This window comes from Eretmochelys imbricata, chromosome 13 (genome assembly GCF_965152235.1).
Source record: "Eretmochelys imbricata isolate rEreImb1 chromosome 13, rEreImb1.hap1, whole genome shotgun sequence".
Classification (NCBI taxonomy): Eukaryota; Metazoa; Chordata; order Testudines; family Cheloniidae; genus Eretmochelys; species Eretmochelys imbricata.
Genome location: NC_135584.1, coordinates 36,780,007 through 36,797,061, shown reverse-complemented (window position 1 = coordinate 36,797,061; position 17,055 = coordinate 36,780,007). Strand labels below are relative to the sequence as shown.

Sequence of the window (17,055 nt, the reverse complement as noted above, 5' to 3'; positions counted from 1 at the left end):
ATGAGAAATAAGACCTCTGTGACTGAGTTTGTCATACTTTGCTTCTCTAACCACGCAGATGGGAATATCATTCTGTTTGTGGTGTTTCTATGCATATACATCATTACAGTTCTGGGCAACATCCTCGTAATTGTTGCCATAAGTATTGATCCGGCCCTTCACATCCCCATGTATTTCTTTCTCAGGAACTTGTCCTTCCTGGAGATCTGCTACACCTCGGTCACTCTGCCCAAGATGCTGGCCAATCTCCTCTCAGAAGACAAAACCATCTCCTTTGCTGGTTGTTGTATTTCTTTCTATTCTTTGGTGGAACAGAGTGCTTCCTCATAGCTGCTAAGGCCTATGACTGCTACTGTGCCATATGCAACCCACTGCACTACATGGCCATCATGAATAAGAGGGTTTGCATCCAGCTGTCTGGTGGCTCATGGATCCGTGGCACTCTGGTGACCCTGGAGCACACAATCTTTATATTCACACTTCTTTTTTGTGGATCCAATGTTATCGACCACTTCTTGTGTGAGATTCAGCTGCTACTGAAGCTGGTGTGCGGGCCACCTACTGGATTGAGATCCAGATCATTGTGGGTGCTGCTGTCATCCTCACTCTGCCATTGTTGCTGCTCCTGGTGTCCTACACCTGTATCATCTCAACCATCCTTAAAATTAGGTCTGCCAAAGGCAGGCTCAGAGCCTTCTCCACTTGCTCCTCACACCTCATCATGATGATGTTGTTCTACGGAATGGCCTTTATTATGTACAAGCACCCTAAGTCCAGTTTCTCTCCAGATGTGAACAAGTTACTCTCTCTGTTCTACTCAGTGGTGACTCTGATATTGAACCCCATTATCTACAGCCTCAGGAACAAGGAGGTGAAAGACGCCTTATGGAAAACAGGCATGAAGATATTCAGTTAAGACAGAGATTATTTTCCTTCATTAGGTTTGTCATCCGTGGGCTGTCTAAACTCTAATGGGACTTTACAGCTCTGAAGAGACCAAATGGCATTTGAGCTCTACAAAGAATTTCCCTTTACCGAACTGGTCAACCTGTTCTGAAGTATTGTATTTCCAGTAAATTTTTCATTAATATTTTGAATGTTGACAAAACAAATGAGGAAATATTAATTAATTTATTCCTTTTAAATCCCCTTCTGGTCTTAAAAACAAATAATTCTATTAAAATAAAGAAAAACTTTGATATGTCATCTCTCCCCTTCCCATTGTTTGAGCAGCTCTAATTCTGTAATTCAAGGATACCTGGATTTTATGAAAAAAAGTCTCCCTTATTTTAATCAGAACTAGTTTAAATTTCGCATATGACCTTTTTCTCCCAAAAGCTGATGATAGAAATGTGTGTTGGGTAGAGAAACCTTTATGGGACATCCGAGGTCTAAGAGTAAATTTCATTGTTGCTGTGATGCTTACCAAGGCAATCTAGGGTTGCTTATAGTGAAATCAAATGTAAGTTTATTAAATAAAGCACAGATATTCAAATGATAGTAGGCAGAAGCATTGGAAACCAATGGTTACATATAAAATAAAATCATAACTGTGGTGTAGAAACCCCACATTGGGCAAGAAGGGGTTAAGGGATTATTTTGGGCTGAGCCAGTAGTCTCCTCCACACCCCGCCCCCCCCAATGCAGCAAATGCTCCATCTGATGGAGGCATTAAAAAACAGGGAATTAATTCATTTGAATCACAGAGCTGGAGGTGTGCAGACCTGCAGCCCATAGCTCCAGTAGTGCAGAGCAGAGGGAAGTCTAAAGGCTCTCACACAACTGCCCAAAGGGACCCTCCCTGAGGGAAGGGAGGACCTCAACAGAGGGAAAATTACTTTTTGGAGTGACCCAGCCCCATTTTTTGCCTTCCTCATCATGTGGCATGGGTCACTTGCAAGCTTAAACTAGTGTAAATGGTGAATTCTCTGTAACTTTAAGTTTTTAAACCATGATTTGAATTTTACAAGCCAGGTTTTTTTTTAACTCTTGGGAATAGCTAGGTTAAAAACAGAGTGGTTAAGATGACAAAAAGCAATATCTAACAGAAACTGGAATTAGCCAGATTGGAAGCTGAGGAAAGACAGAAGGAACATGAAAGATGGGCAGAACTCAGACAGATGGAGATTGATGCACAAGCAGCCAAAGAAAAAGCCAGGGTGGAAGCACAAAAAGCTGCTAGGGAGGCAGAAATGGCCAAAAAAAAGGCAGGGTGGAGGCAGAAGAAGCTGCCCACAGGAGAACTATGGAGGCAAAAGCAAAAGAAATGGAGGCAAAAGGAAAAGAAATGGAGGAGAGGGAAAAAGAGAGGAAGCATGCACTGGAGATAGAGAAGGCAAGGGCTCAGCAGAATATACCAGATAACTCTAAGAATCCTTCCCCAACAATCCACAAATGGGAGTGACTATGTCCACAGTATGATGAATCCAGTGATATTACTGAATATTTTCTCACCTTTGAGAGACTGTGCTCACTCCATAAAATTCCTAACGCTCACAAGATGACCACATTGGTAGCAAAATTGACTGGAAGAGCTCTAGACATATTCAATAAGATGCCTATAAGTGAGGCTTCTGATTATGGTAAATGTAAGGATTTGGGTTTAAGACAATTTCAAGTTACACCTGAAACTTACAGAATAAAATTTAGAGCCCTTAAGAGAGGGCCTGGACTAAGTAATGTGGCTTAGGTAAACCAGACGATAGATCTGTTTTCATAAATGGCTCAAAGGACGGGATATCACTAGCTGTGGAGGAATGCGGGATTTGATGATACAGGAGCAATTCCTGAATATGTCCAAGGATGATATAAAACAGTGTTTATGGGATAAGAAAATGAACTCAGCAGGAAGTCTTGCTTCTTATGCTGATCAATACAAGCAGTCCCAGACTGCCAGAGAGGCAGGGCAAACCGGAACAAAACGGGTGGAGGGAGGAGAGAGAAACAACCCTGGTCACAGTTTGAGTGGATACCAGAAGGGACACCCGGAGACCACATCCTACTACCTGGGGCAACCCAAAGCTCCAGCTCCACCCCTAGAAAAACCCCAGACACCTTATTGTCTCACCACACCATTCTCCAGCAACCCACCTCACCCCAGTGACCAGTCAGCTGGCCGATGTTTTAAATGTAATGAGCCGGGGCATGTAAAGGCCAACTGCCCTAAGAACTCCAACAGATTACAGTTCATTGCATTGGGGTCCCACCAAAGGTCCTCAGGCCCAGATGCCTCGCAGATACCCTCAGAGCAGAAGGAAATTGTGAGTGTGGGCGGGAAGAAGGTTACAGCGTGGAGGGACATGGGAGCTCAAGTGTCGGCTATCAATGCTGCCTTAGTTGTTTAGTTGACCCAGAGGTCCAAGTGATGATTCAACCCTTCAAGACAAACTCTTTTGACTTGCCTACAGCGAAGTTGCTGGTCCAGTACAAGGGCTGGTCAGGAACATGGACTTTTGCAGTCTATGATGATTATAGAGGGATTATAGAGGGGAGGGATAGGATACAGAAGGACCTAGACAAATTGGAGGATTGGGCCAAAAGAAATCTGATGAGGTTCAATAAGGATAAGTGCAGGGTCCTGCACTTAGGACGGAAGAATCCAATGCACCGCTACAGACTAGGGACCGAATGGCTAGGCAGCAGTTCTGCGGAAAAGGACCTAGGGGTGACAGTGGACGAGAAGCTGGATATGAGTCAGCAGTGTGCCCTTGTTGCCAAGAAGGCCAATGGCATTTTGGGATGTATAAGTAGGGGCATAGCGAGCAGATCGAGGGACGTGATCGTCCCCCTCTATTCGACATTGGTGAGGCCTCATCTGGAGTACTGTGTCCAGTTTTGGGCCCCACACTACAAGAAGGATGTGGAGAAATTGGAGAGAGTCCAGCGAAGGGCAACAAAAATGATTAGGGGTCTAGAACACATGACTTATGAGGAGAGGCTGAGGGAGCTGGGATTGTTTAGCCTGCAGAAGAGAAGAATGAGGGGGGATTTGATAGCTGCTTTCAACTACCTGAAAGGGGGTTCCAAAGAGGATGGCTCTAGACTGTTCTCAATGGTAGCAGATGACAGAACGAGGAGTAATGGTCTCAAGTTGCAGTGGGGGAGATTTAGATTGGATATTAGGAAAAACTTTTTCACTAAGAGGGTGGTGAAACACTGGAATGCGTTGCCTAGGGAGGTGGTGGAATCTCCTTCCTTGGAAGTTTTTAAGGTCAGGCTTGACAAAGCCCTGGCTGGGATGATTTAACTGGGAATTGGTCCTGCTTCGAGCAGGGGGTTGGACTAGATGACCTTCAGGGGTCCCTTCCAACCCTGATATTCTATGATTCTATGATTCTATATTCCATCCCCATGCTGTTGGGGGAAGACATGGCCAATCATGTGAAGCTAGCCAAGAGGGTGGGAATGGTCACTTGCACCAGACCCATTGCCAGCACTGAATCCAGTACTTGCAACCCCAACACCAGTGGGCCCCACCGAACCTGCACTGGCAGCAGCAGATAATCCGACACAAGATGCTCAGCTGGAGCTGGGCTGGTCACCTTCTCCCCATGCTGTGCCCAGTGCAGTAGTCTGGGAGCTGACCTTGTTTGTGAAGACAGAGGCAAAAAAAGCATTGAGTACATTAGCTTTTTCCACATCCTCTGTCACTAGGTAGCCTCCCTCATTCCGTAAGGGGCCCACACTTTCCTTGACTTTCTTCTTGTTGCTAACATCCCTGAAGAAACCCTTCTTGTTACTCTCAACATCTCTTGCTAGCTGCAACTCCAAGTGTGATTTGGCCTTCCTGATTTCACTCCTGCATGCCAGAGCAATATTTTTATACTCCTCCCTGGTCATTTGTCCAGTCTTCCACTTCTTATAAGCTTCTTTTTTATGTTTAAGATAAGCAGGGATTTCACTGTGAAGCCAAGCTGGTCGCCTGCCATATTTACTATTCTTTCTACACATCGGGACGGTTTGTCCCTGTAACCTCAATAAGGATTCTTTAAAACACAGCCAGCTCTCCTGGACTCCTTTCCCCCTCATGTTATTCTCCCAGGGGATCCTGCCCATCAGTTCCCTGAGGGAGTCAAAGTCTGCTTTTCTGAAGTCCAGGGTCCGTATTCTGCTGCTTTCCTTTCTTCCTTGTGTCAGGATCCTGAACTCGACCATCTCATGGTCCCTGCCTCCCAGGTTCCCATCCACTCCCTTCTAATTCTTCCCGGTTTGTGAGCCGCAGGTCAAGAAGAGCTCTGCCCCTAGTTGGTTCCTCCAGAACTTGCACCAGGAAATTGTCCCCTACAGTTTCCAAAAACTTCCTGGATTGTCTGTGCACCGCTGTATTGCTCTCCCAGCAGATATCAGGGTTATTGAAGTCTCCTATGAGAACCAGGGCCTGTGATCTAGTAACTTCTATGAGTTGCCAGAAGAAAGCCTCGTACACCTCATCCCCTTGGTCCGGTGGTCTATAGCAGACTCCCACCATGACATCACCCTTGTTGCTCACACTTCTAGTCTGACCTCCTGCAGAACGCAGACCACTGAATCTCACCCACCAACTCCTGCGATAAACCTCTCACCTATGTCTGAGCTATTGAAGTCCTCAAATCATGGTTTAAAGACTTTGAGGTGCAGGGAATCCTCCAGCAAGTGACCCGTGCCCCATGATACAGAGGAAGACGAAAAGCGCCCAGGGACTCTTCCAATCTGTCCTGGAGGAAAATTCCTTCCCGACCCCAAATATGGTGATCAGCTGAACCCTGAGCATATGGGCAAGATTCACCAGCCAGATACCCAGGAAAGAATGCCCTGTAGTAACTCAGATCCCACCCCATCTAACATCCCATCACAGGCCATTGGGCCTATTTACCATGAATAGTTAAAGATCAATTAATTGCCAGAATCATGTTATCCCATCATACCATCTCCTCCATAACCTTATCGAGTTTAATCTTGAAGCCAGATACGTCTTTTACCCCCACTGCTTCCCTTGGAAGGCTATTCCAGAACTTCATTCCTCTGATGGTTAGAAACCTTCATCTAATTTCAAGTCTAAACTTCCCGATGGCCAGTTTATAGCCATTTGTTCTTGTGTCCACATTGGTACTAAGCTTAGATAATTCCTCTCCCTCTCCGGTATTTATCCCTCTGATATATTTATAGAGAGCAATCCTATCTCCCCTCAGCCTTCTTTTGGTTAGGCTAAACAAGCCAAGCTCCTTGAGTCTCCTTTCATAAGATGGGTTTTCCATTCCTTGGCTCATCCTAGTAGCCCTTCTCTGTACCTGTTTCAGTTTGAATGCATCCTTCTTGAACATGGGAGACCAGAACTGCACACAATATTCCAGATGAGGTCTCACCAGTGCCTTGTATAACGGCACTAAAACCTCCTTATCTCTACTGGAAATACCTCGCCTGATGCATCCCAAGATCGCATTAGCTTTTTTCATGGCCATATCACATTGGCGGCTCATAGTCATCCTGTGATCAACCAATACTCCAAGGTCCTTCTCCTCATCTGTTACTTCTAATTGATGTGTCCCCAGCTTATAACTAAAATTCTTGTTATTAATCCCTAAATGCATGACCTTACACTTCTCACTATTAAATTTCAACCTATTACTATTACTCCGGTTTACAAGGTCATCCAGATCCTCCTGTAGGATATCCCTGTCCTTCTCTAAATTGGCAATACCTCCCACCTTTGTAGCATCCACAAAATTTACTAGCACACTCCCACTTTTTGTGCCAAGGTCAGTAATAAAAAGATTAAATAAGGTTGGTCCCAAAACCGATCATTGAGGAACTCAACTGGTAACCTCCTTCCAGTCTGACAGTTCGCCTTTCAGTATGACCCGCTGTAGTCTCCCCTTTAACCAATTCCTTATCCACCTTTCAATTTTCATATTGAACCCCATCTTTTCCAATTTAACTAATAATTCCCCATGTGGCACGGTATCAAACGCCTTACTGAAATCTAGGTAAATGAGATCCACTGCATTTCCTTTGTCTAAAAAAATCTGTTACTTTCTCAAAGAAGAAGATCAGGTTGGTTTGGCACGATCTACCTTTTGTAAAACCATGTTGTATTTTGTCTCATTTACCATTGACCTCAATGTCCTTAACTACTTTCTCCTTCAAAAATTTTTCCAAGACCTTGCATACTACAGATGTCAAACTAACAGGCCTGTAGTTACCCGGATCACTTCTTTTTCCTTTCTTAAAAATAGGAACTATGTTAGCAATTCTCCAATCATACAGTACAAACTCTGAGTTTACAGATTCATTAACAATTCTTGCTAATGGGCTTGCAATTTTGGATGCCAATTCCTTTAATAGTATTGGATGGAGATAATCTGGGCCCCCCGATTTAGTCCCATTAAGCTGTTCGAGTTTTGCTTCTACCTCAAATATAGTAATATCTACCTCCATATCCTCATTCCTATATGTCATGCTACCATTATCCCTAATATCCTCAGGTTTCAGAGTAACAGCCGTGTTAGTCTGTATTCGCAAAAAGGAAAGGAGTACTTGTGGCACCTTAGAGACTAACCAATTTATTTGAGCATGAGCTTTCGTGAGCTACAGCTCACTTCATCAGATGCATACCGTGGAAACTGCAGCAGACTTTATATATACACAGAGAATATGAAACAATACCTCCTCCCACCCCACTGCCCTGCTGGTAATAGCTTATCTAAAGTAATCGTCAGGTTAGGCCATTTCCAGCACAAATCCAGGTTTTCTCACCGTCCACCCCCCCACACAAATTCACTCTCCTGCTGGTGATAGCCCATCCAAAGTGACAACTCTTTACACAATGTGCATGATAATCAAGTTAGGCCATTTCCTGCACAAATCCAGGTTCTCTCACTCCCTCACCCCCCTCCAAAAACCCACCCCCATACACACACAAACTCACTCTCCAGGAGAGTGAGTTTGTGTGTGTATGGGGGTGGGTTTTTGGAGGGGGGTGAGGGAGTGAGAGAACCTGGATTTGTGCAGGAAATGGCCTAACTTGATTATCATGCACATTGTGTAAAGAGTTGTCACTTTGGATGGGCTATCACCAGCAGGAGAGTGAATTTGTGTGGGGGGGTGGACGGTGAGAAAACCTGGATTTGTGCTGGAAATGGCCTAACCTGACGATTACTTTAGATAAGCTATTACCAGCAGGGCAGTGGGGTGGGAGGAGGTATTGTTTCATATTCTCTGTGTATATATAAAGTCTGCTGCAGTTTCCACGGTATGCATCTGATGAAGTGAGCTGTAGCTCACGAAAGCTCATGCTCAAATAAATTGGTTAGTCTCTAAGGTGCCACAAGTACTCCTTTTCTTTTTGCGAATATCCTCATTAGCCTTATTAAAGACTGAGGCAAAGTATTTGTTTAGATATTGGGCCATGCCTAGATTATCCTTAACCTCCACTCCATCCTCAGTGTTTAGCGGTCCCACTTCTTCTTTCTTTGTTTTCTTCTTATTTATATGGCTATAGAACCTTTTACTATTGGTTTTAATTCCCTTTGCAAGGTCCAACTCTACTTGACTTTTAGCCTTTCTCACTTTATCCCTACATGTTCTGACCTCAATAAGGTAGCTTTCCTTTCTGATCCCTCCCATCTTCCACTCCCTGTATACTTTATGATTCACATAACCATCATCTGCTGCATGCTGCACGAGTTGTGTGAGAGTAAGCAGGAGAACTTCCATGCAGAGTAGGCAGAGAGCATGTCTGGTTCACAAACAGTCTACAGGCAGCCAGATACCAGCCACATGCAGACTGCTCTGGATTGGAAGTGGGCAAGAGAAATCAGGGATGATTTTTGTGCATGTATTTGGCACGACCTCTTCTGCCTGTTCCAAAGGAAACTTTCACAATCTTTGCAGCCATTGGACAAACACATGAGGGATCACTGGCACTAATCGCTCTGTGAGCATTTTGTTCCCTTGTAGCTGACGGTCATTAGCCATTTGTTCCTGTGACTATTCACCCATTACAGACGATTACTGCAGGGTGCCTCTATTGTGGTAGGGTAGGGTTTGTAGCGTGTAGCATGGCAGCCAGGTTGTATTGCAATCAGATTGCAAATCTCTTTGTGTTTATGTTCTCACTTGTTCATGAACCTTTTTGGAATGGGGAACACTCAATTGGTCTGAATGACTCACCAAGATTCTTTTCTTTCACCATTCACTCTTTGGCAGTGCTAAGTGTACCTAGGGCATGTCTGCACAGCAAAGAAAAATCCATGGCTGGCCTGTGCCAGCTGATTCGGGCTCACAGAGTTCGGGCTGTGAGGCTGTTTCACTGCTGTGTAGCCTTTCAGGCTCAGGCTCTGGGACCCTCCCACCTCGCAGGTTCCTAGAGACCAGAGTCCAGCCCGAATCCAGACTAGACAGCAATGAAGTCTAAACAGCAATGAAAAAGCCCCGCAGCCGGAGTCCTGCGTGAGCCAGAGCTGGCAGGGATGGATGAGCCACAGATGTCTATTTGCTGTGTAGCTGTGCCCTAAGTCGCTGTTATCGAGCACTTAACAGAAGGCTGAAACTGGTCAAGGTTTGTGAGGGTATGTAGTTTGTGGGGGAGAAGGGGCTGTTTCATCACTGGTTGCCGCATTGTAACTTGAATTGTGTCTCATTGTTCTGTATTATTTAAGCCATAAAGACATTTATCTACCCCTTTTCTTTGTTGTGAGTTCTGCTGCTTTTAAAACTACCGGTGCTTCCTAAGCACATAACAATGCACTTCCCCCATCCCTCTCATGTATCCTTGAGACTTGAGATATATATGGACCTGGGGGTGGTGGTTAGTGAGGGTGGAATGGACAGAAAAATGCTTTCAGTGTGATGACATCAGACAGTTACACTATTCTTACGAATGTGCTGGGAATAATGGGGCCCAGTTCCCAACCTGACAACATCTTATGTTCACCATACTTAGGAAGGAAGGTTCACACACAAATAAAGGAAAGTTGTAATGTTTATTAAAACTGAAATATCGGATGTGTAACTGAAACTTTTGTAAAAGGATGTGTAAATAAACAAAACACGGTGGGACAGATTCCCTGAACGATGGACAACTGTCAGAGTTTCTGAACCTGTCTCCTTGCCCTTCCCTACCACCTCACCCTGAGAAGGGGGGAACGACTATGGGGGACAACCAGCAACGTGTCCTGTGTGGGGTTTTGGGGTTTGGCACTTGATGGGCTTCCAGCACTGCTTTCAGGCTCTTTGTTAGCCTCTTGAAAACTGAGGTGGTTCCCTCTGTGAGGGGATTTGGGTTCTGGTGTAGGTTGTCCTGGGATTCCTGTGGTCTCCTCTTGGTCTCATGGGCCCTGGGTTCTCTGCCAAAGCAGCACCATTTGTGCCAGCTGGAGAAGGAGGAGATGGTGCCTGTTCCCAAAGAGATCCAGCGGCCATGGCAGCAGGCAGATTCCGAACTCATTGGCCCACCACACCTGTGAGTCTCTCCACTAAGGTCCAGTGAATCCCTGATTGCTCCAGCCTCTATGAAAGTTCCCTGTACAGGTGTACATCCTTCTTGCTCCAGGGGAAGTCATGGACATCGGTGTACAGTGGCCACACATGTGTGCTCAGCTGGCCAAGTGGCCACTCTAGGAGAAGGTTCCATGTTCACCTGGAGTGATCAAAAGAATGTAGCAGAAAAGTGTTCTGGTGAGGCACTGCAGCTCACCACTGCCAGTTAAATCGAGGGGGAGGGACAGGGACAATTACAGACTGGGTAAGGGTCAGGCAGAAAAGGGTACAATGCACTGGGGGAAAGGGGGTAGAGGACTATTAGAACTCAGATCCTGGTGAGTACTTCTTCCCCCTTCTACATTGCACACTGGCATGGACACAGGGCCATTCCACAGCCTGAGGCATATACTTATTCACACCACCCAGGCATGCTAGCTTACTCACCCCATACTCACCCTGAGACAGGTGATACTGGGTTTCATGGTGGGCAAGAGAGAACTATCGCACAACCACACAGGTACATGTAGACACATGAACAGCCAGTACTGTAGATGTATTTTGAGTCACCTCCAAAATTTTGCCAGAAGCTTGGAGTGGGTGACAGGGGATGGATCACTTGATGTTTATTTGTTCTGTTCACTCCCTCTGGGGACCTGGCATTGGCCACTGTCAGAAGACAGAATACTGGGCTAGATGGACCTTTGGTCTGACCCAGTCAGGCTGTTCTTATATTCTTATGTTAATGGTATTGAAGTTTCCAAGTCACTTAGGTTTTGAAAATTTTACCCTGAATTAATTAGGGCCAATTTCTGCCAATCTTACTCATATTGAAAATGTTGAGGCTTCTGTACATCAAAGAATTATTGTTTGTAAGAATCTTCCCTTTGGACTGGTGCTGTTGTCATTTGTTGAAACCTTTATGGGCCCAATCCTGTAACTGTGGTGTGTTGCAACCATTCTGCAAGTCCTTGGATGGGAATTGCATGTACTCAATGGCTTCTCGCTGGAAGCATCCTGCACTTGGACCAAACCCTGAGGTCCTTGCTTAGGTATTAGAGATGGGACTGGAAAATGTGCCCATGGGATTTAGGAGCTTAAGTGCCAGCTGGATGTCTGTCCCTAAGATGCAAAACATTCAATGCCATATTCTACTCTGTTGAAATCATCAGATGTTTGGCACTGATTATAATGGGAGCAAAAGTACTTTCTTAATAATTATGTTATGGCTTCATATAATGAGGCATCTGGGGTGTAAAAAAGTATATGTCCCTGAGGCTTATAAAGAAGCTGTTAAATATTCCAGTTCCACCTGTGACTGAATTCCTTGGTAATCACAGGGAGGAGACAAATGTGGGATACAGACCAGGTGAGAAATTTCTTGATTTGTCTAGAATTATGTTTATTTCCTTGGATTCTTCTAAATGAGCTCAATCTAGATGAGTCTTGTGAAATCCCTATTACTTCTTGAACTGAAATGTGCTCTGTTTCAAAGCTCTGATTTCAATCCCACTTAGCTTAAAGCCATGGGTAACAGTACAGCAGTTAATTGTAGAACTGTTTGAAAATATTCCAACACAACAATTTTCCTGCAGAAAATGCTGGTTGGATGGAATCAAAACATTTTACATGGAAACATATTGATTTTGTCTGCATTTTGAAATAACAATATCAAAATGCTTTTTTCTATTCTATTCCGGTCCAATCAAAATGATAACACTGACCTTATTTGACCTTATTGAAATGAAACATTCCAATATGTGTTTATAAGATACAAACAATTTTTAAAAAATATATAATTCGTCATAAAAAAATCAGAGACTTTGCCTTTCATCCTGATTTGTGATTAAATGAAATTTTGAAAACTTAGCATTTACCATGCATCATAAATTCAAATTTTCTACCAAATATACTTAATACTCTGAAGCAGGCAGGCAGATTGCTTGATACTGATCTCATTTACATTGGTTTTCCACTAATGGAACCACAGTGACATCAGAAGAGGATCTGATTGGATAGGTGTAAAGCTATCACAGCTTTACTACTATTTTTTATTGGCATAACTGCATTAATTTCAATGAATTACTCTAGGAGAAACTGTGGTATCAGTAGTTATTCATGATTTACGTCCATTTAAGAGAGAGGAGAAACATGCCCTAAATAATTGTAGATTGACACATACATTTGGCAGACTCTCAAAATATTTATTCAAATCAGATTGGGACTTTCAAAAGAGCCTAAGGAAGTTAGACAACCAACTCTATGTCACTGAAGAGAAGTCCTCATATATAGCTAAATATAATAAAATTACAATAAAAAGCTGAACTCAGTAATGGTGATTCCTTTTTAGGGTACACATTCAAGAGAGTAATCACCCTTTCCAAGCATGATCTAGATGTCTTACATCTTGTCACTGGTGGCAGTGAGTAGGGTACAGGAACTACCCATGTATCTATATGCCACAGGGAAAGGGATGCTGTGTCCTAACTGCAGGGTGTGGCAGTGAAAGGCTCTAGCAATGGGAGGCTGTAGGGAGCTGCCGGAGCTTTTCGCCATTTCCAAATTTGTTGCCTGTGGTAGTGAAAGGCTCCCAGCAGTGCGGAGGCTGCAGGACACTACACTGCTAGAAATAAAAGTGTACGTGTGTCAAGCACTGCTTAGGAATGTTGAAAGCCGTGTAGGGTACATATGCTAAGGCTCTCAAATGTCTTTCCTCTACTCCTGTAAGCCATGCCTCACCATCTACACTGCTGTGCTAAGGGACTCATACAGTGTATGTACTCCAAACACCTCCAAACATCTGTGCAATATAGACATACCCATAGAGAGAAACACAGACCCTGATCTTCCTTACCATGCTATAATATTGGTGCAAATCACTTGGGTCCAGTGAAGCTATTCCTGATTTATCTTAGTGTCATTAAGAGGAGAATTGGTGGAAAAGAAAGGGACCAGAAAAGGTTTAGAATGGGGAAGGTTAATGGGTAGATAAAGAGGGGCACAGAGGTGGAGGCATGACCAAAGAGGGGGCTAAGTGAATGAGATCAGGATTAAGGGCACTGAAGTCAATGGACTGTTGTCAATCACATGGAAAGGAGAAGAGAAGCAGACCATCTCTGTAGCACATTGCATAACGTAACCCCCATGTCTGTTCCCATGTAGTTAGTAGGAATTGCCATGCATTGACATTATGATAAGAAAGTCTATGTACTCAACTAATGTATATTGGCCTAACTTCCCTGATTGTGCCACTCACAAGCCGAGAATCTGGTAAAGGGTAATATTTTATTTTAATATACATGCTCCAAGAGACTGGAGGCAGATTTTGACATTTAGTTCCACCAGTGTAAATCCATTGAAGCTGTTTTATACAATTATAATTTCATTGGTCAAAGTTTTGTTCCTCTGATGCTAGTATAAAACTGTATTTCTACTGAGGTTAGGAACATACACCTATATAAAGCTGGTGTGACTGAGAGGAGAAAGCGAACCATTAACATTTTTGAAGTTACTCTGGATTGACAGTCTTGTGACAGGAGAATTGGTCTCTTTCATGATTCATATCAGTTTGAGGAATGTATGTGTGGAGTGATAGGGACAGGTCATGAAAGAGAGAGAGAGAGAGAGAGAGAGAGAAGCCAATTTGACTTGATTTAAAACATCAAACTAACAAGTTTTCTTTTTTACTTCTCAGGATGAAATTTGCTGAGGGAGAAAATGAGAAAAAACAGCTCTGTGACTGAGTTTGTCATTGTCGGCTTCTCTAATGACCCAGACACGAATCTCATTCTGTTTGTGGTGTTTCTATGCATTTACATTGTCACAGTGCTGGGCAACATCCTCATCATCGTCGTCATATATGTCGATCTGACCCTTCACACGCCCATGTACTTTTTCCTTAGGAACTTGTCCTTCTTGGACCTCTGTTACACCTCAGTCACTCTACCCAAGATGCTGGCCAACTTCCTCTCAGAGAATAAAAATATTTCCTTTTCCAGTTGTGCTGTACAGATGTTTTTCTTTCTATTCTTCGGCATTACTGAATGCTTTCTCCTGGCTTCTATGGCTTATGACCGCTATAATGCAATATGCAGCCCATTGCGCTACACTGCCATCATGAATAAGAGGGTTTGCATCCAGCTGACAGGTGGTTCGTGGATCTGTGGCACACTGGTGGCCATGGGGCACACAACCTCTGTCTTCACACTTCCTTTTTGTGGGTCCAATGTGATCAACCACTTTTTCTGTGATATCCAGCCGGTGCTGAAGCTGGTGTGCTGGAACACCTACTGGATTGAGATCCAGATCATCGTGGGTGCTGCCTTCGCCCTTATGATGCCATTGCTTCTGAGCCTGGTGTCCTACATCTGTATCATCTCCACCATCCTGAGAATTAGGTCCACTGAAGGCAGGCGTAGAGCCTTCTCCACCTGCTCCTCACACCTCATCGTGGTGACATTGTGCTACGGGACTGCCTTTATCATATACGTACGTCCCAAGTCCAGCTACGGTATGGGTGTGGACAAGCTGTTCTCTCTTTTCTATTCAGTGGGAATTGCGCTCTTGAACCCCATTATCTACAGCTTCAGGAACAAGGAGGTGAAAGATGCTTTGAGGAAAATAGCAATGAAAATCTTTTTAAAAGAATCAGATAATTTTCCCTCAGTCACATAAGCCTCCGAGAGTAGTAGTAGCACTCTCCCAAGTAGTGTCTCAGCCACAATGGAGAAGTTTCCCTTGTGTGACATAGCACTGGTGAAATTTACCGAGTTTTGTTTTTCCATGAAATGTTTCCTTTAATATTTTTATTTTAACGAAAGAAATTAGGAAAAAATGTCATTTTTAGAATTTTGTTTTATTATTACTTGAATCCTCTTCTGGCCTTAAAATATATTAATATTTTAGGGAAAAAACAAAATACAAAAACAATATGAATGGACACATCTCAGTTCTATAGAAAAGAGCCCTTGAGCGGTTAACCTTTTTTTCTGAATTTCCCAAATATTTTCTCAGAATGTTGATGTTAGAAATTGGTAGGGGGAAAAGGAACTCAAAATATTTTACATTTTTTTTTATAATGAGCCAGCTAAAACCATTATATTTTATGTCATCACTGGTCCCCTTTCCTATAAGTAGTTTGACTTGGGCTACTGTACCGGGGACCTCAGAATTGCATAAGTGTTATAAAAGCAGAGCTGGAAAATAACCGGAATTCCTGTCCCCCAGGAAAAGCTGGCATTTCAACATTTGTTTTTATTCCAAATGAGGATAAACAAAATTAAAATTTTGAAATTTTTCACAGAATTGAAATTCTGAAAAATTGTGACTTGGAAATATTGAAACATTTTATTAAGAATATAAGAAAGGCCATACTGGGTCAGACCAATGGTCCACCTAGCCCATTATCCTGTCTTCCGACATTAGTCAATGCCAGGTGCTTCAGAGGGAATGAACAGAACAGGTAATCAACAAGTGATCCATCCCCTGTCGCCCCATTCTCAGCTTCTGGCAAACTGAGGCTAGGGACACCATCCCTGCCCATCCTGGCTACTAGCCATCGATGGACCTATCCTTCATGAATTTATCTAGCTCTTTCTTGAACTCTGTTATAGTCTTGGCCTTCACAACATCCTCAGGGAAAAGTTCCAAAGGTTGACTATACATTGTGTGAAAAAATACTTCCTTTTATTTCTTTTAAACCTGCTGCCTATTAATTTCATATGGTGACCCCTAGTTCTTGTGTTATGAGAAGGAGTAAATAACACTTCCTTATTTACTTTCTCCACACTAGTCTTCATTTTATAGACCTATCATACCATAACACATTTTGAGATTCCAGCAATAAAAATATTTATTTTTGGTTCTTTAAGCTGACCAGATGGCTCCATTCTCCCATCTGAAAGAGGCTCATTGAATGTACTACCTCTCTGATAATCCACCCGGAGACATATGACTCCATCATGCACCATGGAATGTGGGCAGGTGGAATTCCACATTGTATTACTGGTGATGTAGACCTCCAGAGAGCCTGGCCCTTAAGAAAGAATGGGGGCTGGAATTACATCTCCCAGAAGGTAATGCACTGATAGGAAAATGCAGTTTAATGTTTTGTTGAACGGCTTTGAAACAAATCATTTTGGGTCAGTTCCAAAAAACAAAATATTATCATCTGAGTCGAACAGACCCAAATCATAACATTCCTATTTTAAGTTTTCCAATGGAATTCATTTTTGTGGAAACTGCATTTTTTGCCAGAAAATCCATCCTACAAAAAAATCCCAAGCACCTCTACTTAAAAGCCTTCCCTATGTGACTTTGGTCTTAAATTGAAGCATTGGAGGTTTTAAAAAACAGGTTAGACAATCACCTATCAGGGATGCTCTAGATAATACATAGTCCTGCCATGAGTGCAGGGGATTGGGCTAGAAGATCTGTCGAGGTCCCTTCCAGTCCTACATTTCTATGACTCTATTATTCTCTGCTATTTTGAATAGATAGCAATTCAGTATTTTCTCCCAAGTAGATACTTATAGACAGTAATCAAGTCATTCCTCATCCTTCTCTTTGTTAAGAAGAATAGACTGTTGTACAGTGTATACT

At 43.2% G+C, this 17,055-nt stretch overlaps 1 protein-coding gene and 1 pseudogene across 1 annotated transcript; both read left to right on the top strand.

Moving 5' to 3' along the window:
* Positions 1-916, top strand: LOC144273221 (olfactory receptor 10C1-like; annotated as a pseudogene).
* Positions 917-14,172: 13,256 nt separating this feature from the next.
* On the top strand, positions 14,173-15,129 carry LOC144273220 (olfactory receptor 10C1-like). Its single transcript, XM_077831744.1, has one exon. It carries the CDS (start codon positions 14,173-14,175, stop codon positions 15,127-15,129), a length of 957 nt encoding a protein of 318 aa, XP_077687870.1.
* Positions 15,130-17,055: the final 1,926 nt, after the last annotated feature.